At 39.0% G+C, this 15,983-nt stretch overlaps 2 protein-coding genes across 4 annotated transcripts; both read left to right on the top strand.

The window, feature by feature from the left end:
* Positions 1-1,003: 1,003 nt before the first annotated feature.
* Positions 1,004-8,430, top strand: LOC106359038 (probable disease resistance protein RPP1). Of its 3 annotated transcripts, XM_048751325.1 has the most exons (8): positions 1,013-1,832; positions 2,031-2,991; positions 3,093-3,511; positions 3,807-4,731; positions 4,843-5,261; positions 5,486-6,572; positions 6,661-6,957; positions 7,176-8,430. In XM_048751325.1, the coding sequence occupies exons 1-8, from the start codon at positions 1,222-1,224 to the stop codon at positions 8,379-8,381; spliced, it is 5,925 nt and encodes a 1,974-aa protein (XP_048607282.1). In that variant the 5' UTR covers positions 1,013-1,221; the 3' UTR covers positions 8,382-8,430. The 3 variants fall into 3 exon arrangements, with proteins under 3 accessions (XP_048607284.1, XP_048607283.1, XP_048607282.1); XM_048751326.1 differs by lacking the exons at positions 6,661-6,957; positions 7,176-8,430 and having other exon boundaries at positions 1,005-1,832; positions 5,463-5,764; XM_048751327.1 differs by lacking the exons at positions 5,486-6,572; positions 6,661-6,957; positions 7,176-8,430 and having other exon boundaries at positions 1,004-1,832; positions 3,807-4,735; positions 4,843-5,084.
* A 327-nt stretch (positions 8,431-8,757) lies between these two features.
* Positions 8,758-12,460, top strand: LOC106383555 (uncharacterized protein At3g43530-like). Its single transcript, XM_048751329.1, has 5 exons — positions 8,758-8,988; positions 9,400-9,625; positions 9,771-9,860; positions 9,996-10,943; positions 11,012-12,460. Exons 4-5 carry the CDS (start codon positions 10,863-10,865, stop codon positions 12,347-12,349), a joined length of 1,419 nt encoding a protein of 472 aa, XP_048607286.1. The 5' UTR covers positions 8,758-8,988; positions 9,400-9,625; positions 9,771-9,860; positions 9,996-10,862; the 3' UTR covers positions 12,350-12,460.
* The last annotated feature ends 3,523 nt before the right edge of the window (positions 12,461-15,983 follow it).

The following is a 15,983-nucleotide window of genomic DNA, read 5'->3' as shown; positions in this document are numbered from 1 at the left end:
TGCTGCAGATCTCTTGTAAGCTGTTTCTCCTTTAATTCGTATAATTCCGTATTTTCCGGGAATTGAAACTCAGACTTCTTAATGTAGAAGCATCTATGAACCATTGGTCAAACCGGATCGTGGAAGCTTCCACAATAGTTGTTTTTTGAATAAATGATTTGTTTACAGAATCATAACTACCCCTCGGTCTACTCTATATAATTGTCATTCCATTGGTTTTATTTATATATTTAATTTTTTTAAAACCACGGGGATCTTAAATACTATCTAGGTTTAAAGACAGGAAAAACTTTTTTTTTTACTTCAGCAATTTTGGTCGTACTTTTTCGGATATGAGAAAAGAGCAGTGTGATATTATACCCAAACCGAACAATTTAATGAAAATATCTGAATTTTACAATTCAATGCCAAAATGTACTTTGACTAATTAACTATTAGTCAATTGCTATTAACGTAATCTAAAAATATTTTGATATGGTGAACGATCTGTAAAAACATGTTTTTTTATGATATAGTGGCATATTTTATATCACAATGTAAAGTTAATATATTATGGAGTGTTTTACGTGTAACATAGAACAACATGTACAACTTCGGCAAACAATAATTACTATTTATTAGAGAATTTATTTATTTACTTATTCACTTTTTATAGAGAAATTACCTAGGGTAAATAGAGAAGTTTTATGTGTTTTACCTTAGAGAATTTTTCTATTTACTATTCACTATTCACTCGTTATTCAAAAGGTTGATATTTAAGACATTTTGTATATGAATAAATTATGATTCAAATTTGAATTAATAAATTTAGTTATAAATTAAAATAAAATTTTAATTACCAAAATAAAAATGGTTAAATACAATTAAAACAAAATAATATATACAAATATTAGTTAAGTTTATTTTGGGTAAAACTCTAATAAAATATAATCTTTCAAGGAGATCAGTGTTTATAGACTACTTAATTGATAGATTGAGTTTAATATATAAACACTTTTTAAAAGAAATTTTGGTCAATCAACAAATATTTCTAATACCCACGCGGATGTGAAATTTCCGAGAGATTTTTTTAAAAAAGTAATGGAGGAGCGTACCATGATTTGTCGTTGGCAATTATTTTGCTGATGGTAGCATTATAATATTCTATCTCTGCTCAATGTTCTAAACATCCTCTCAGAAGCACACAAATCTCTGAGATATTGATCCTCCTCCCTAATCGTAATGGATTCTTCTTTCTCCCTACTTGTAATCTGTACTGCTGCAATTGGATTCCTCTCGATTTTGGGTACGCTGCTTGTGGTTTATAGAAAATTCAGATCCAACACACAAAATAAAACAATGGCTTCTTCTTCTTCTTCTTCTTCTTCTCCTTCACCATCTTTGCCTCACAATTGGAAACACCATGTCTTCCCAAGCTTCCACGGGGCTGATGTCCGCACAAACTTTCTCAGCCACTTTGTCAAGGAGCTCAGGAGCAAAGGAATCGACCTATTCACTGACAATAATATAGAGAGAAGTGAGTCGATTGGTCCTGAGCTCACAGAAGCTATTAAAGGATCTAGGATTGCTATTGTCGTGCTCTCCAAGAACTACGCCTCTTGGACATGGTGCTTGAACGAGTTGGTTGAGATCATGAAGTGCAGAGAAGAGTTTGGTCAAACAGTGATGTCCATTTTCTATCAGGTGGAGCCAACTCATGTAAAGAAGCAGACTGGTGATTTTGGGAAGGTCTTCCGAAAAACTTGTAAAGGGAAAACAAAGGATGAGATCCAAAGATGGAAACATGCTTTGACGGAAGTGGCCCTAATCGCAGGTTACCATTCAACAAACTGGTTAGTCGGTCATCTTCATTCTCACTTACTCTTAATCTTTCTAACATATCAACTACCTCTATATATTTGTAGCTTTTAAACAAACAGACATCCCTGAAAGTTCATATTTTTTTGAAGAAAAAAGTGTGTTAAAATCCGAATAGTAGTATGTGCAATTTTTCATAACATAACAGAAATGTTGACCATTCCCTTGTTCAGGGAGAATGAAGCAGAGATGATTGAAGTTATTGCCACTGATGTTTTCAACAAGTTGAACCTTTCCGCACCATGCAGTGATTTCGACGGCTTAGTTGGGATGGAATCCCATATGGTAAATATGGGACCATTGTTAAGGCTAGATTCCGACGAGGTGAGAAAAATAGGGATTTGGGGTCCGCCTGGAATAGGTAAGACAACCCTTGCTAGACTTCTGTTCAACCAATGCTCCCAAGTTTTCCAGCTGAGTGTCTTTATGGATAATATCAGAACAAACTACCCGGCACCAGCTTGTTCCGATGACTATAGTGTGAAATTGGATTTACAGAAGCAGTTTATGTCTCAACTAACCAATGATAAAGGTATCATGATTCCACATTTGGGAGTTGTCAAAGACAGGTTGAAAGACAAGAGAGTTCTTGTCGTCCTTGATGATGTAGATCGGTCAGTACAACTAGAAGCCATTGCGAAAGAAACTTGTTGGTTTGGTCCTGGGAGTCGGATTATCATCACCACACAAGATCAAACGGTTCTAAAAGCAAGTCGGATCAACCATTTATACAGGGTGCCTTCACCATCATATAGTGAGGCTCTTGAAATCTTCAGCATGTATGCTTTTGGTCAAAAGTCCCCATATGATGGTTTTGAGAAGATTGCTCGGGAAATTGCAACACTTTCTGGTGAATTGCCTACGGGGCTAAGGTTTATGGGTTCCTACTTTCGGGGGAAGTCCAAGAAGATGTGGGAAAATGAACTACCAAGGTTAAGGACTAGCGTTGATGGAGGATTAGGGAGCATTATAAAGTTCACTTATGATGCCTTATGTGTTGAAGATAAAGAAAGAGCTCACCATTATGTATCTTCTTTACCCGATGTTGAATTGACTGAGAGAATGGAAACGGTTTTAGGAAAGGGTCTCTCGGAAGTGAGGCCAAAGCTTACCATCACAAACCAAGATGTGAAGGCACGAGCATTTCCTTTCATTACATTTGCCTTGATTTCTGCATATTTGAATTCATTTGATAACTAACCATCTAACATTTGCTTCGTTGTGTCAATCTTCAGGAAAATGTTAATACAAGTGAAAGAGCTTCCAGAGGAATGTCTTCTAATGGATTAGTACACACCGTATATATCTACTGCGCAGATAAATTACAGTACTCTTTTGCCAACCACCTCTCCTTGGATTTCCACCGGAAAGGCATTTATGCATCAGTAAATTGCAATGAGACTCTGGATAAGATAGAGGAAGCAAGCGGCTTTGTGGTGGTTTTATCCAAGAATTACCTGTCCTCCCCCTCGTGCCTGGACAAGCTCGTGAAGGTTCTTCAGTGCCGAAGGAAACACGTCCAGCTGGTGGTTCCAGTGTTCTATGGTATTAGTCCATCAGATGTGGCGGTGCAGGAGCAAGAGTCAGATGATCGGATAAGAGATTGGACTAGCGCGCTCCAAGAGTTGAGAGAATTACCAGGCATACACTCTAGGTAATTGGGTATATGTTGCTCTGTTGCTTGCATTTTTAGAAGAATATAAGTTTATGATTTACCCTATCAAATCCAACACTACAACAAAAAAGTTGCACTAATCTGGATATGAAACTAGTAATGCTATTGACAAAATGTTAGGCAATTTTACAATTACAGCTGCAATTAGTATCAATTACTAGTTCAAATTTGATCTACAATTATAGGTAGCATTCATACAAGTATGAGAATATCCATATAATATGTGCAACTTTCATGACTATATAACAGAACTATTGATCATCCCCTTGTTCAGGGAGACTGAAGGAAAGATGATTGAAGATATTGTCGCTCATGTTTCAAACAAGTTGTACAACTCTGCTCCATCCAGTGATTTTGGGTGCCTAGTTGGGATAGAATCTCATATGACAGATATGGAATCATTGTTACAGCTAGATTCTGATGATGTGAGAAGAGTAGGGATTCTGGGTCCGCCTGGGATTGGTAAGACCACCATTGCTAGATCTCTATTCAACCGACACTCCCGAGATTTCCAACTGAGTGTCTTTATGGACAATATCAAACCGGAGTATGCAAAACGGAGTGTGTTGGATTTACAGAAGCAGTTTATGTCTCAAATAACCAGTGAGATGGGTATCAAGATTCCACATTTGGGAGTTGCCAAAAACAGGTTAAATGACAAAAAAGTTCTTGTTGTCCTTGATGATGTGGATCAGTCAGTACAACTGGAAGCTATGGCGAACGAAACTTGGTTTAGTCCTGGGAGTCGGATTGTTTTCACAACACGAAATCAAGAGGTTTTAAAAGCAAGTGGGATCAACCATTTACACAGCGTGAATTCACCATCATATAATGAGGCTCTTCAAATCTTCTGCCTATACGCTTTTGGTCAAACGTCCCCATGTTACGGTTATGAGAAGCTTGCACAAGAAATTACAACAATTTCTGGTGAATTACCGGCAGGTATAAGGTTTATGGGCTCCTATTTTCGGGGAAAGTCCCAGGAGGAGTGGGAAAATGAACTACCAAGGTTAAGGACTAGAGTTGACGGAGGATTGAGGAGTATTATGGAGTTCACTTACGATGCCTTATGTGCTGAAGATAAAAAACTAGCTCACCATCATATATCCTCTTTAAGCGATGGATTGAGTGAGAGAATAGAAACGTTTTCAGGAAAGGTTCTCTCGCAAGAGCTTACCATCACAAATCAAGATGTGAAGGCACGTAGGATACGTGACACTTCCCTTCATTACATTTGCCTTGATTTCTGCATATTTGAATTCATTTGATAACTTACCATCTAACACTTGCTACGTTGGGTCAATCTTCAGGAAAATGTTAATACAAGTGAAAGAGCTTCCAGAGGAATGTCTTCTAATGGATTACCACACACCGTGTACATCTACTGCGCAGATACATTACAGTACTCTTTTGCCAGCCACCTCTCCTTGGCTTTCCACCGGAAAGGCATTTATGCATCAGTAAATTGCAATGAGACTCTGGATAAGATAGAGGAAGCAAGCGGTTTTGTGGTGGTTTTATCCAAGAATTACCTGTCCTCCCCCTCGTGCCTGGACAAGCTCGTGAAGGCTCTTCAGTGCCGAAGGAAACACGTCCAGCTGGTGGTTCCAGTGTTCTATGGTCTTAGTCCGTCGGATGTGGCGGTGCAGGAGCAAGAGTCAGATGATCGGATAAGAGATTGGATTAGCGCGCTCCAAGAGCTGAGAGACTTACCAGGCATACTCTCTAGGTAAATTTGTATAATATTAGTCTGTTGCTTGCATTTTAGCATTTATAAAAGAATATATGTTTCTGATTTTACCCATCAAATCCAACACCACAACGAGAAAAGTTGCACTAATCTGGATATATAACTCTAGTAATGGTGTTCACAAATGTGAGGCAACGTTTTTAATCTTCAGTATTCATTTATGTTTTTTTTTTCAAACAGTTCACTTATATTAATGCAAACAGGGAGGAATCTAGTGATTGCGAACTTGTGAAAGAGATTGTCAAAGACGTGTATGAAAAACTCTTTCCCACGCAGCAAATTGGAGTTAACTCGAGGCTGCTGGAGATAAAACAGTTGCTTTGCAAGCAACCATGGGGTATCCGTCACATAGGAATTTGGGGTATGCCTGGCATTGGCAAGACGACTCTTGCTAAAGCCTTTTTTGACCAACTCTCTGGAAGATATGAAGCTTCTTGTTTCATCACACACTTTGACAAAGCTTTCCATGAGAAGGGACTGTACCGTCTGTGGGATGAACATTTTGGGAAAATTCTGAAAGACATTCCTGGTGTATGCAGCAGCATTACAAGACCAAGCCTCCCCGGGGAAAAAATAAACAAGAAGAGAACTCTTATTGTTCTTGATGACGTGCAAAATCCTTTAGTAGCCGAGTCTTTCCTTAGAGGGTTTCATTGGTTTGGCCCAGGAAGCCTAATCATCGTAACTTCCAGAGATAAAAGAGTTTTCCGCCTTTGTCAAATTAGTCAGGTGTATGAGGTTAAGAGATTAAATAAGAATGAGGCTCTGCAGCTGTACTCTCAGTGTGCATTTGGAAAAGATATAGAAGAACAAAAACTCATGGAGCTACCAATGGAAGTGATTGACTATGCTAATGGAAATCCATTAGCCCTCAGTTTTTACGGCGAAGAGCTTAAGGGAAAGAATCTGTTAGAACCAAATATGATTCATGATTTACTCAAGAGCAGCTACGAAACACTTAGTGACGATGAGAAGGACATTTTTCTGGACATTGCTTGTTTCTTCCAGGGAGATGAAGTTGACTATGTGAAGCAACTGCTTGAGGGATGTGGTCTGTTTCCACATGTTGGGATTGATGTTCTTGTGGAGAAGTGTCTGGTGACCATTTCAGAAAACAGAGTTGAAATGCATGGAATAATCAAAGATTATGGCAGAGAAATAAACAACAAAGAAACAACATGGATCAAGAGGGGTCGCAGGCTGTGGGGAGCTTCTACCATCGAATTTCTACTTCAAGATGAAAATCTTGAAGCAAAAGGACATCCCGAAGCAACCTGTAAAGGGGCTCTGGTCTGTCATTTTCTGATATTTTCATACAAAAATTAATAATTTGGATATGAAGGAACTTCTTGATTTATCTGCTTCGCTTATATTTCAGGTCACTGAAGACATCAAAGCCATATCTCTGGATACAACAAATTTTCGCTTTGATTTGAATCCCACTGCTTTTGAAAATATGCTTAACCTTAGGTTCCTGAAGATTTATAGTTGCAATGATAAAAGCATTTCCGGAGTCCACCTTCCAAAGGGACTCGAGTCTCTGCCTAACGAGCTAAGACTCCTCCACTGGGAGAACTATCCTTTGCAATCCTTGCCACAAGACTTTGACCCAGGCCACCTTGTTGAACTCAATATGCCTTACAGTCAGCTTCAGACACTTTGGAGAGGAACCAAGGTAACCAAACTCCTACCCGCTCTCCTCCAGGGAGAAGCAATTACTAAACATATATGTTTTTACATCATTTGGGAAAAAAAGATATATATACATATTAACCTCTGGGGCCATGAAAGAATGTTATCTAGATATGGCTAAAACCGGTTTTTGCCGCTCTCGCACACCTATTTTCTTTTCAAATCTATATTCTATCATTATCATTTTCATTTTCTTTACAGAAACTTGATATGCTGAAGATCGCTAGGCTTTCTCATTCCCAGCAGCTGACTGAAATTGACGATATTTGTAAAGCTCAAAATATCGAGCTAATAGATCTCCAAGGCTGTGAAAAATTGCAGAGTTTTCCAGCCACAGATCAGTTACAACATCTCCGAGTTGTAAACCTCTCAGGTTGCAGTGAGATCAGAAGTTTCCCAGAATTGTCGCCAAATATTGAGGACATTAATCTCCAGGGAACTGCCATAAGAGAGTTACAAATATCCATTGGAGATGCCACCAATCTCAAGAAATTATATCTTAGTGGATGTTCAAGTCTGGTGCAGCTCCCCTCCTCTATTGGAAATGCATCTAATCTCCAAATATTGGATCTAAGTTTTTGTTCAAGTTTGGTGGAGCTCCCTTCTTCTATAGGAAATGCTACTAATCTTGAGAAAGTGAATCTTGAATACTGCTCGAGTTTGGTGGAACTCCCTTCCTCCATTGGCAATGCTATTAATTTGCAAGAATTAAATCTCAGATATTGTTCAAGTTTGTTTGAGCTCCCCTCGTCACTTGGAATTGCCGCTAATCTAAAGAAATTATATCTTAGTGGATGTTCAAGTCTGATGCAGCTCCCCTCCTCTATTGGGAATGCACCTAATCTCCAAATATTGGATCTCAGCAATTGCTCAAGTCTGATAGAGCTTCCTTCTTCTATAGGAGATGCCACTAAACTCAAGAAATTGTGTCTTCGTGGATCCTCGGGTCTTGTGCAGCTCCCGTCTTCCATTGGGAATGCCATTAATCTTCAAGAATTAGATCTTGAATATTGCTCAAGCTTGGTTGAGATCCCCTCATCATTTGAAAATGCCACTCATCTCAAGAAGTTATATCTTACTGGATGCTCAAGTTTGTCACCCGTGGAAGAGGAGAGTGTTTATGGTGCGTCGGCTAGTCACTCGTGGACCTCAGATTCCTCACGATTAGGCGAGAAAGGTAAGCAATGTTTCGATGAGATTGAAGAAGAAAACGAAGAGGAAGAGGGGAGCTCAAGTCAAGAAGCAAACGAACCAGTGAGCTTGGAGGAAGAAGAGAGATTACGACAGGAATTGGAGGAGATAGAAGCTAAGTATCGGGAAGAAATGAAAGAGATTGAGAGGAAAAGAGAAGAAGCCTTAATGGAGACAAAGAAAAAGTTGTCTTTAGTAAAAAAGACAAAAAGCTGAGTAGGTACAAAGAACACTTTGAACGACAAGGAATTCATTGGTTTTTCTTTTTTTTCTGTGTTAATTTGTTGGTTGAAGAAGAGGTCTCCACTATAGAACTTCCCTCATTACTGGAAGTGCCACTAATCTCCCAGGAGCCGAATCTCAAATTCTGTCCATGAAAGTCGCAGGTGAATTCAACACAGCTAAACACATGGAATGTGCATGGACTTTAACTCCATATACCCCATACCCCTCACAAAAATTCCCCTTTGACCTTTTATTATAATATATTATATTTTTCATTTATTTTTAAATAGAAAAAGTGGTTAATTACGGTTATATAATAGAGATATGAAGTATTTACATGATCCAACCACGAAGATCCGACCCAGACCAAGCAAACCGGACAGATCCGACCCAGGTAGACCTAAACGTCATCGTTTTTGTGTATCTTCAACTCTCCTTATTTTTTTCAACTCTGGAAAACTACATTTCTTTCGCGATAGAAAGGAGCCTTCAACGGCGACAAACCCTAAAATCCCCGACTCCTCCATTTTCTTCGTTTCTTCTTCTTTCTCTGTGATAATCGAGTTTGCCCATCTCCGAATTGACTTCATCCGTATTTGTAAGTGATTTATTGTGGTTGATTCTCTGTGATATGTATTTTAGGTTAAAAAAAATTGGGAAAATTGGGAAAAAATTATCAATAGACGAAACTAAAGTATTGTGCTAGTTTGTGGTATGAAATTGGGAGAGACATGGTGAAATTGTGCGATTTATGTTATGAATATGTTATGATAGAAACTATTTTGGGGATTGATTTTAGACTCCTATTTTAGATGAAATTGTGCGATTTTCATATGTTTTTTTACTGAATAAGTTGAATTGGTAAGATGCTTGTTAAACCCGAGACTATAAATTAGGGATAAAATATATATGAATCGGATATGTTTGGTTTTAATGGGAGTTAATTGATGTTGTGTTGTTGTTTGCGGTTTGCATTTAGAGTGATTAAGTGTTGTAATGTCTTGTACAGGAAAGTTATGAAGGGAAATAAAAAGGTGGCAAAGAATAAGGGAGTCCCCAATGAAAGGCGTCGTCTATCTCTTAGGCCGAGAACGACCCCAATTGCAAAAACACCAGTAATTCCTGAGGGTAGTAAGAAGAGTAAGAATAGTAAGAAGAGTACGCAAGAGAGAGAACCGAGTCACATTTCGCTCTCAGTCACAGATGAGTCCGAAAGGGAGGGGTCTGAAAGTGAGGTATATATTTTGTATTCATTGTAACTGCATTACTAGACTTCTTGTAGTACTAGCATTACTAGACTTCTTGTATTACTAGCATTACTAGCATTACTAGCATTACTAACATTACTAGCATTACTAACATGTATATATGTATTTTCAGAGGAGTAAGAAGAGTACGCCAGAGAGAGAACCGAGTTACCAATCGCGCTCAATCTCAGATGAATCCGAAAGAGAGGGGTCCGAAAGTGAGGTATATATTTTGTATCATTGTTACTGTTAGTGAGAAATGATGACTTGTAATTAGTAGTACTAATAGACTTCTTGTATTACTAGCATTACTAAGTACTAGCATTACTAAGACTTCTTGTATGTATTTTCATTGCAGGAGGAAATGCAACCACCGCAACCCCTTGAGTTATACTTCAAAAGCAGTGAGTTCACGAAGATTTGCAAGATACAAACCAAGTGCTATGTGAGCGCGACAGTAAAAGTCATCAAGGAGACGCTTAAGAAGGATCAGGCCGAATGGTTCACGAGCCATTCCCAGTTTCGACATTTCTTTCACATGCCAGAGGAACCAAACCTGAAGCTCCAAGGGATGTGGATGTTACTCCTGCACACCATTTGTACTCCAGAAGATGATGTTGCATGGTTTGCGGTTAATGGTGTACCCATCCGCTATTCTATGAGGGAGCACGCCCTCATCTCTGGCTTAGACTGCACTGAGTATCCGAGAAAATATAAGAAGATCGGGGGTCATGAGTTCGTGAATTACTACTTCCATGACATAGAGAAGATCACCATCACTGATGTGAAGCAGAAGCTGTTGTCTATGCCGGATTGTCCAGATAAATTGAAGATGGCTGTCTTGTTTTTTCTTGGTACTGTTATCAGAGGAAAGCCAAGGTATGAGGGAAATTTAGACTCCTTCATATTGAGGATGGTGGATGATTTGGATGCTTGCAAAACATTTCCCTGGGGTCGTCTAACATTTGAAGATTCAATAAGGGAGATTAAGCGTGTGATGAACCAATTAAAGGGAGAAGTGACAAAAGATGCAGTCTCCTTTCCTGGTTTCATAGTCCCCTTAGAGGTAAGCATATAATTTAGTAAAAGTTTTAGTTGTTAAATAATTGAAAATCTGACATGTATGTGACACTGGATTCTATAGGTTCTGGCTTTTGAGTGTATTCCTGCTCTGGGGAAAGAGTTTAGAATCTATCAAAAGAATCCTTGTGCGGACTGTCCAAGGATGTGCAAGAGCCGGTTTACAAAGACCAGTATGAGGGGCTATCCTTTGGAAGACATATACCGAGCGCTTGGAGACACAAAGGTACATGTTTACAGTTATAGTAGAAGCTAGTAGAACATAAAATTTAATTAGTGTTATTTTTTTTTCAGACTATTCACAGTGTGTTGGAACCAAATATTGGTGAGGAAATGTTGTTGGCTCGTATCATTGACTTGGAACGAGAGTATGACCGTCAGGGCAGCCCAAGCGAGACTTGGAACCACTGGTTAACTGTGAAGCAGAAGAGTATTTGGTGGGAAGAGCTGTATGATTTAGATCAAGCTGCACGAGTGTTTACAAAAAAGAAGGACAAAGAAAAGGTGACGTTTGCAGAAGCATCATCCTCTGATTCGAGCTTGCAAGGTCTGGAAAATAGGCTTTTGGATTTCATGGGAGAAGCATTTGTTGGACTTAACTTTACGGTGGAGACAAAGCTGGAGGCTGTTGATTTGAGGCTGGGTGGAATTGAAAAGAACCAGCGGCTGTTGAGATGCAGGGCTAAAAAAATAGAAAAAAGGCTAACATCTATCGAGAATAAGGTGAGTGAGAAGCCGAATCGTGGTGAAGACATGGATTTTGGACAGTGCGATGGTACGGATTTTGGACAGTGGGATGGGAAGGAAAAAGATGATGCTGAGGAAGAAGAGAAGGAGAAGAGTGGCAAAGAGAAGGAGAAGAGTGGAGAGGTTGATAAAGATAAGGAAAACAGCGAGACTGATGAGGAAAATGATAGTGAGCGAGAGTTGAACGAACTGAAGGAGAGATGTAGAGTACAGGCTGATGAACTATGGAGGGAAGTAGAGGCAGCTGAGGCTGAAGAGGATCAAGCAAATGACGAAAGGAAAGAGGCTGCAACCAATGAGGAAAGCATTGAGAATAGTGAGGATGATGAGAAAGTGGAGGCATCTGAGTCTCCAAACAGTGAGCCTCGTTTTGAGTCTCCGATCAATGTGCCTCGTTTTGAGTCTCCGATCAATGAGCCTCGGGTTGAGGCAGATAAAACTCCAACACCACCATCTGGTGGTAGGACTAAGGCAATGGCTGCGAGGAGAGTAGTGGTGGTGGAAGCCAAGGAAAAAGCTATTGAGAAAGCTGTGGAGTTAGAGAAAAAAACTAGTGAGGAAGTTGTGGAGGCAGAGGAAAAAACTAGTGAGAAAGCTGTGGAGGCAGAGGAAAAAACTAGTGAGAAAGTTGTGGAGAGGATGGATGGGACCAAGGAAGCTACGAGGCCTAGGATCAGGCATAGATGCAAGGAGAAGACAATGACGTCTGGCAAACCGACTCCTAAGAGAAGGGGCAGACCAAGGAGGAGTATTGCTGATGCTGCACCAAAGAAGAGTGATTGTACACCACATGCATCTAAGGGAAGAGGGAAGAGGAAGTGTGAACCATCACAGTGGGTGCAGACTCCTTTCACGAGGGGGAAGAAGCCTAAAACAAAGGCTTAGCCTAGGAGAAGCCTTATGTATTTAAGATGTTAATTTAAGTATTTTGGATGTTTAAAACTTGGTAGGAGAATGCTTTATGTTTGGATGTTTAAAACTTATAATGCTTTTGAATGTTGGTATGTTGCAAAAGACAGGTTTGGAAAACTATATTTACAGATGTTACTATGGCCAAAAATGAATTAGTTGGATAACTGGATTTAATGGGGGATTATTGAGACCAAACCAAAATATGTAAACATGTAAAATGCCAAAAAATAGCAAAAACGGAAAACACATGTAAAATGCCAAAATATTTAATATTTAAAAAAGTAAACACATGTAAAACGTGCAGCCGTCATATTTATATTTAGTATTATTTTAACACTTAGTAATACACGGTAATCTTCAAGGTATCAGTAATACTACTATCCACATAGTAATACTTTGGCAATTTTAACGTTTATCTAGTTAAACTATCACACAATGGAAGAATTCGTAGTAAAACCAATGATTTTACGCCATAACTATCATTAAGAAGGACATTTACATAAATAATTTACCAGAAAGACGTACTTTGTTTGATGCTCCTTACTCTACTTGAACCATTCACACACTAACATTGAAAGTTAAGGAAGTTTTCTAAGAAACTGATAAGCTTTTCTTAAACTATTGAAAACAAGCATCAAAAATAGTTTGAATCTACGTAGTTATCATATACACGGTCTATGCATTGAAAATAATCACCGAAAATAGTCTGAATCTACGTAGTTCTCATATACATGGACTATATATAATGGTTTAAATAACACATAATAATACAAGTAATTCTCAGTAGTCCAAATAACACATAATAACACCAGTAATTCTCAGTAGTTCAAATAACACATAATAATACAAGTAATTCTCAGTAGTCCAAATAACACATAATAATACAAGTAATTCTCAGTAGTCCAAATAACACATAATAACACCAGTAATTCTCAGTAGTTCAAATAACACATAATAATACCAGTACATCCTAGTAGTCCAAATAACACATAATAATACCAGTACATCCTAGTAGTCCAAATAACACATAATAATACCAGTACATCCTAGTAGTCCAAATAAAACAATAATAAATTTCAACAATCAAACACCTGAACCCGAACCACTTCCACATTCAAAATATGCTGCAAGACCTTCTCCTCTGGCTCTGCCCGTGCCTCTGCCATTCCCTCTACCACTCCCTTTGCCTCTTTTTCCTCTTCCACGAGATTCTCCTACTGATGGAAACCTTGTTTGTTGTGGTTTTCCTTTCTTGACTTCAAAATCCGGAGGAAGTATTTTCTTTGCTCTAACTTCTTCTGGTATAACCCAATCAGACATATGAGGAACAGGATATATTGTCCTGTGATAAGCCAAAGCCCATTGCTCTACCAAATAGTACTTAGAACAATACTCAGATAGATGGAGTTCCTTTCCTGCTTTATGTGTCATGAATGTGGCAGCCGCGACTGCATGCACACATGGGTATTTGTCTTTATCAAATTGCTCACAGCTACAAGTGTACATAGCCATATCAACGGTATAAACCTTCCCGTCAGCACCTTGCACACTGTACTCAAGATGGAAGCTGTTTAACTCTTTAACTGTGAGAAACCCTCATTCAACACATCTTTTAGACATTTCCTCTTCCACAATAGGCACAAGCTTCAGGTTGTATGGTATTTCAGCTGCCTTCTTCCTATACTTGTTAAACCATTCAGCCATTTTTGCAATGATTACATCAAACATTGACAGTAAGGTGTACATTCTCGCTCCCCTAATAACACCATTAAAAGATTCTACTGAATTGGTGGTGTCGACATTGTATCTATCTCCTTTAAAGTAACATCTAGCCCATTTCTTCTCTTCAACACTTTTGTCAAGATACGCCGCTGCACTTGGATACTTCCTGCGAAAAGCATGATAAAGGTACTGGAACTCAGCCACTGTATAAGCATGTGCACATTCTCTAAACTTGAACGCACAAGTATCTTTGTTGTTATGGACGTGGCCTTTAACATTCTGAGATAAATGCCATATACAATACCCATGTTCGGCCTCAGGGAACACTAGACGTACTGCCTTGATTAAGCTTCTGTTTCTATCTGAAAGAAACACCAATCCGGGGACATCAGTTATCGCTAATTTCAACTGTTCCATAAACCATATCCAGCTTTGATCATTCTCACCATCTGCTACACCAAATGCAATTGGGTAGTGGTGATGATCGGGATCTTGAGCTGTCGCAACAAAGAGAACTCCACCATAAACATTCTTGAGGTGTGTTGCATCCACAATGAGGACTTTCCTCATTGCACGGAACCCTTCTACGCTAGCTCCAAGTGCAAAAAACAGATACTTAAATCTTTGGTGCTCATCCACTTCTACAAGTGTTCTTGTGGCAATATTGGTTTGTTCCAGCATGTGCATATAACAGTGTAGTAAAGTAAAACTCTCTTTTGGATTCCCTCGCACTTCATTAGCAGCTTCTCTTTTTCCTCTCCATGCGGCGGTGTATGATACTTTCACACCAACTTTGCGATGAACCAAATCGATCAGAACTTTGGGAACTGGTGTGTCAAATGTACCAGGATAATCTTGAGCCAAAACAGATGCAACGATTTGTTATGTGCCTTTCCTTCTATCACGCAATGTTCTAGTAGTAACAATAGAACATGTATGCTGCTTGATATAACTTCTAACCGTCCAGAGATCTGAATTCTCTAACTTTGCAACTCGCACAAACCACTTGCAACCTTCTTTGGCTCCTCGACATTTAATCACAAATCTCTTAGTATCCGACTTCTTTATATCAAACTCAAAACATTTCTGATGTGAAGCTTTCTGAATATGAACTTTTGCTGCCTCCTTGGTGGTAAATTCTTGACCTAGAACCATATCCACACCATCATCCCATGGCTCATAGTTAGCTGCTGGTCTTACTTCTGTATCTTCAAACTCATTGCCATCTTTTCCGTTGCCATTCTCATGCATCTCAATGTCTTGGTGATAAGTGAGCACACCACCAAAAACGTCATTATCATTTGCATCATTCTCAGTACCATCTTCATCACCAACCTCTCTTGTAACGACAAAACATGTATGCTGCTTGAAATAACTTCTAACCGACCAAATATCTGAATTCTTCACCATTGCAACTCGCACAAACCACTTGCACCCATCTTTGGCTCCTCGGCATTTAACCACAAATCTCTTAGTATCCGACTTAATTATATCAAACTCAAAACAATTTTGATATGACGCGGTTTGAATAAGAACTTTTGCTGCCTCCTTGGTTAAAAATTCTTGACCTATAACCAAATCCATACCATCATCCCGTGTCTGATTGACACCATCATGCATCTCAATGTCTTCGTCAAAAGTGAGCACACCACCATTACCATCTTCATCGCCAGCCTCTATAGTCTCTCTATCAGATATACCAACATAGGCATCAGTTTCATCATTCTCAGTACCATCCTCATCACCAGCCTCTATAGCCTCTCTATCAGATAGACCGACATAGCCATCAATTTCATCATCCTCTTCTGAAAATTTCACTTCTTCATTGATGAACTCCACATGTAGAACACTTCTACACTTCTCATGGTTTACTTGCAGTAGATAA

The sequence above is a fragment of the Brassica napus genome, chromosome C3, assembly GCF_020379485.1.
Source record: "Brassica napus cultivar Da-Ae chromosome C3, Da-Ae, whole genome shotgun sequence".
Classification (NCBI taxonomy): Eukaryota; Viridiplantae; Streptophyta; class Magnoliopsida; order Brassicales; family Brassicaceae; genus Brassica; species Brassica napus.
Note: the sequence above shows the minus strand (reverse complement) of the source record. Positions and strands in the feature narration are given on the sequence as shown.

Excerpts from the sequence above, each read along its gene's own strand:
- LOC106359038 (XM_048751325.1), top strand. The coding sequence starts at position 1,222 with ATGGATTCTTCTTTCTCCCTACTTGTAATCTGTACTGCTGCAATTGGA. Across the intron at positions 4,732-4,842 it reads TCACAAATCAAGATGTGAAG|GAAAATGTTAATACAAGTGA; the intron begins GCACGTAGGATA and ends GTCAATCTTCAG. Across the intron at positions 6,573-6,660 it reads CAACCTGTAAAGGGGCTCTG|GTCACTGAAGACATCAAAGC; the intron begins GTCTGTCATTTT and ends CTTATATTTCAG.
- LOC106383555 (XM_048751329.1), top strand. The coding sequence starts at position 10,863 with ATGTGCAAGAGCCGGTTTACAAAGACCAGTATGAGGGGCTATCCTTTG. Across the intron at positions 10,944-11,011 it reads GAGCGCTTGGAGACACAAAG|ACTATTCACAGTGTGTTGGA; the intron begins GTACATGTTTAC and ends TTTTTTTTTCAG.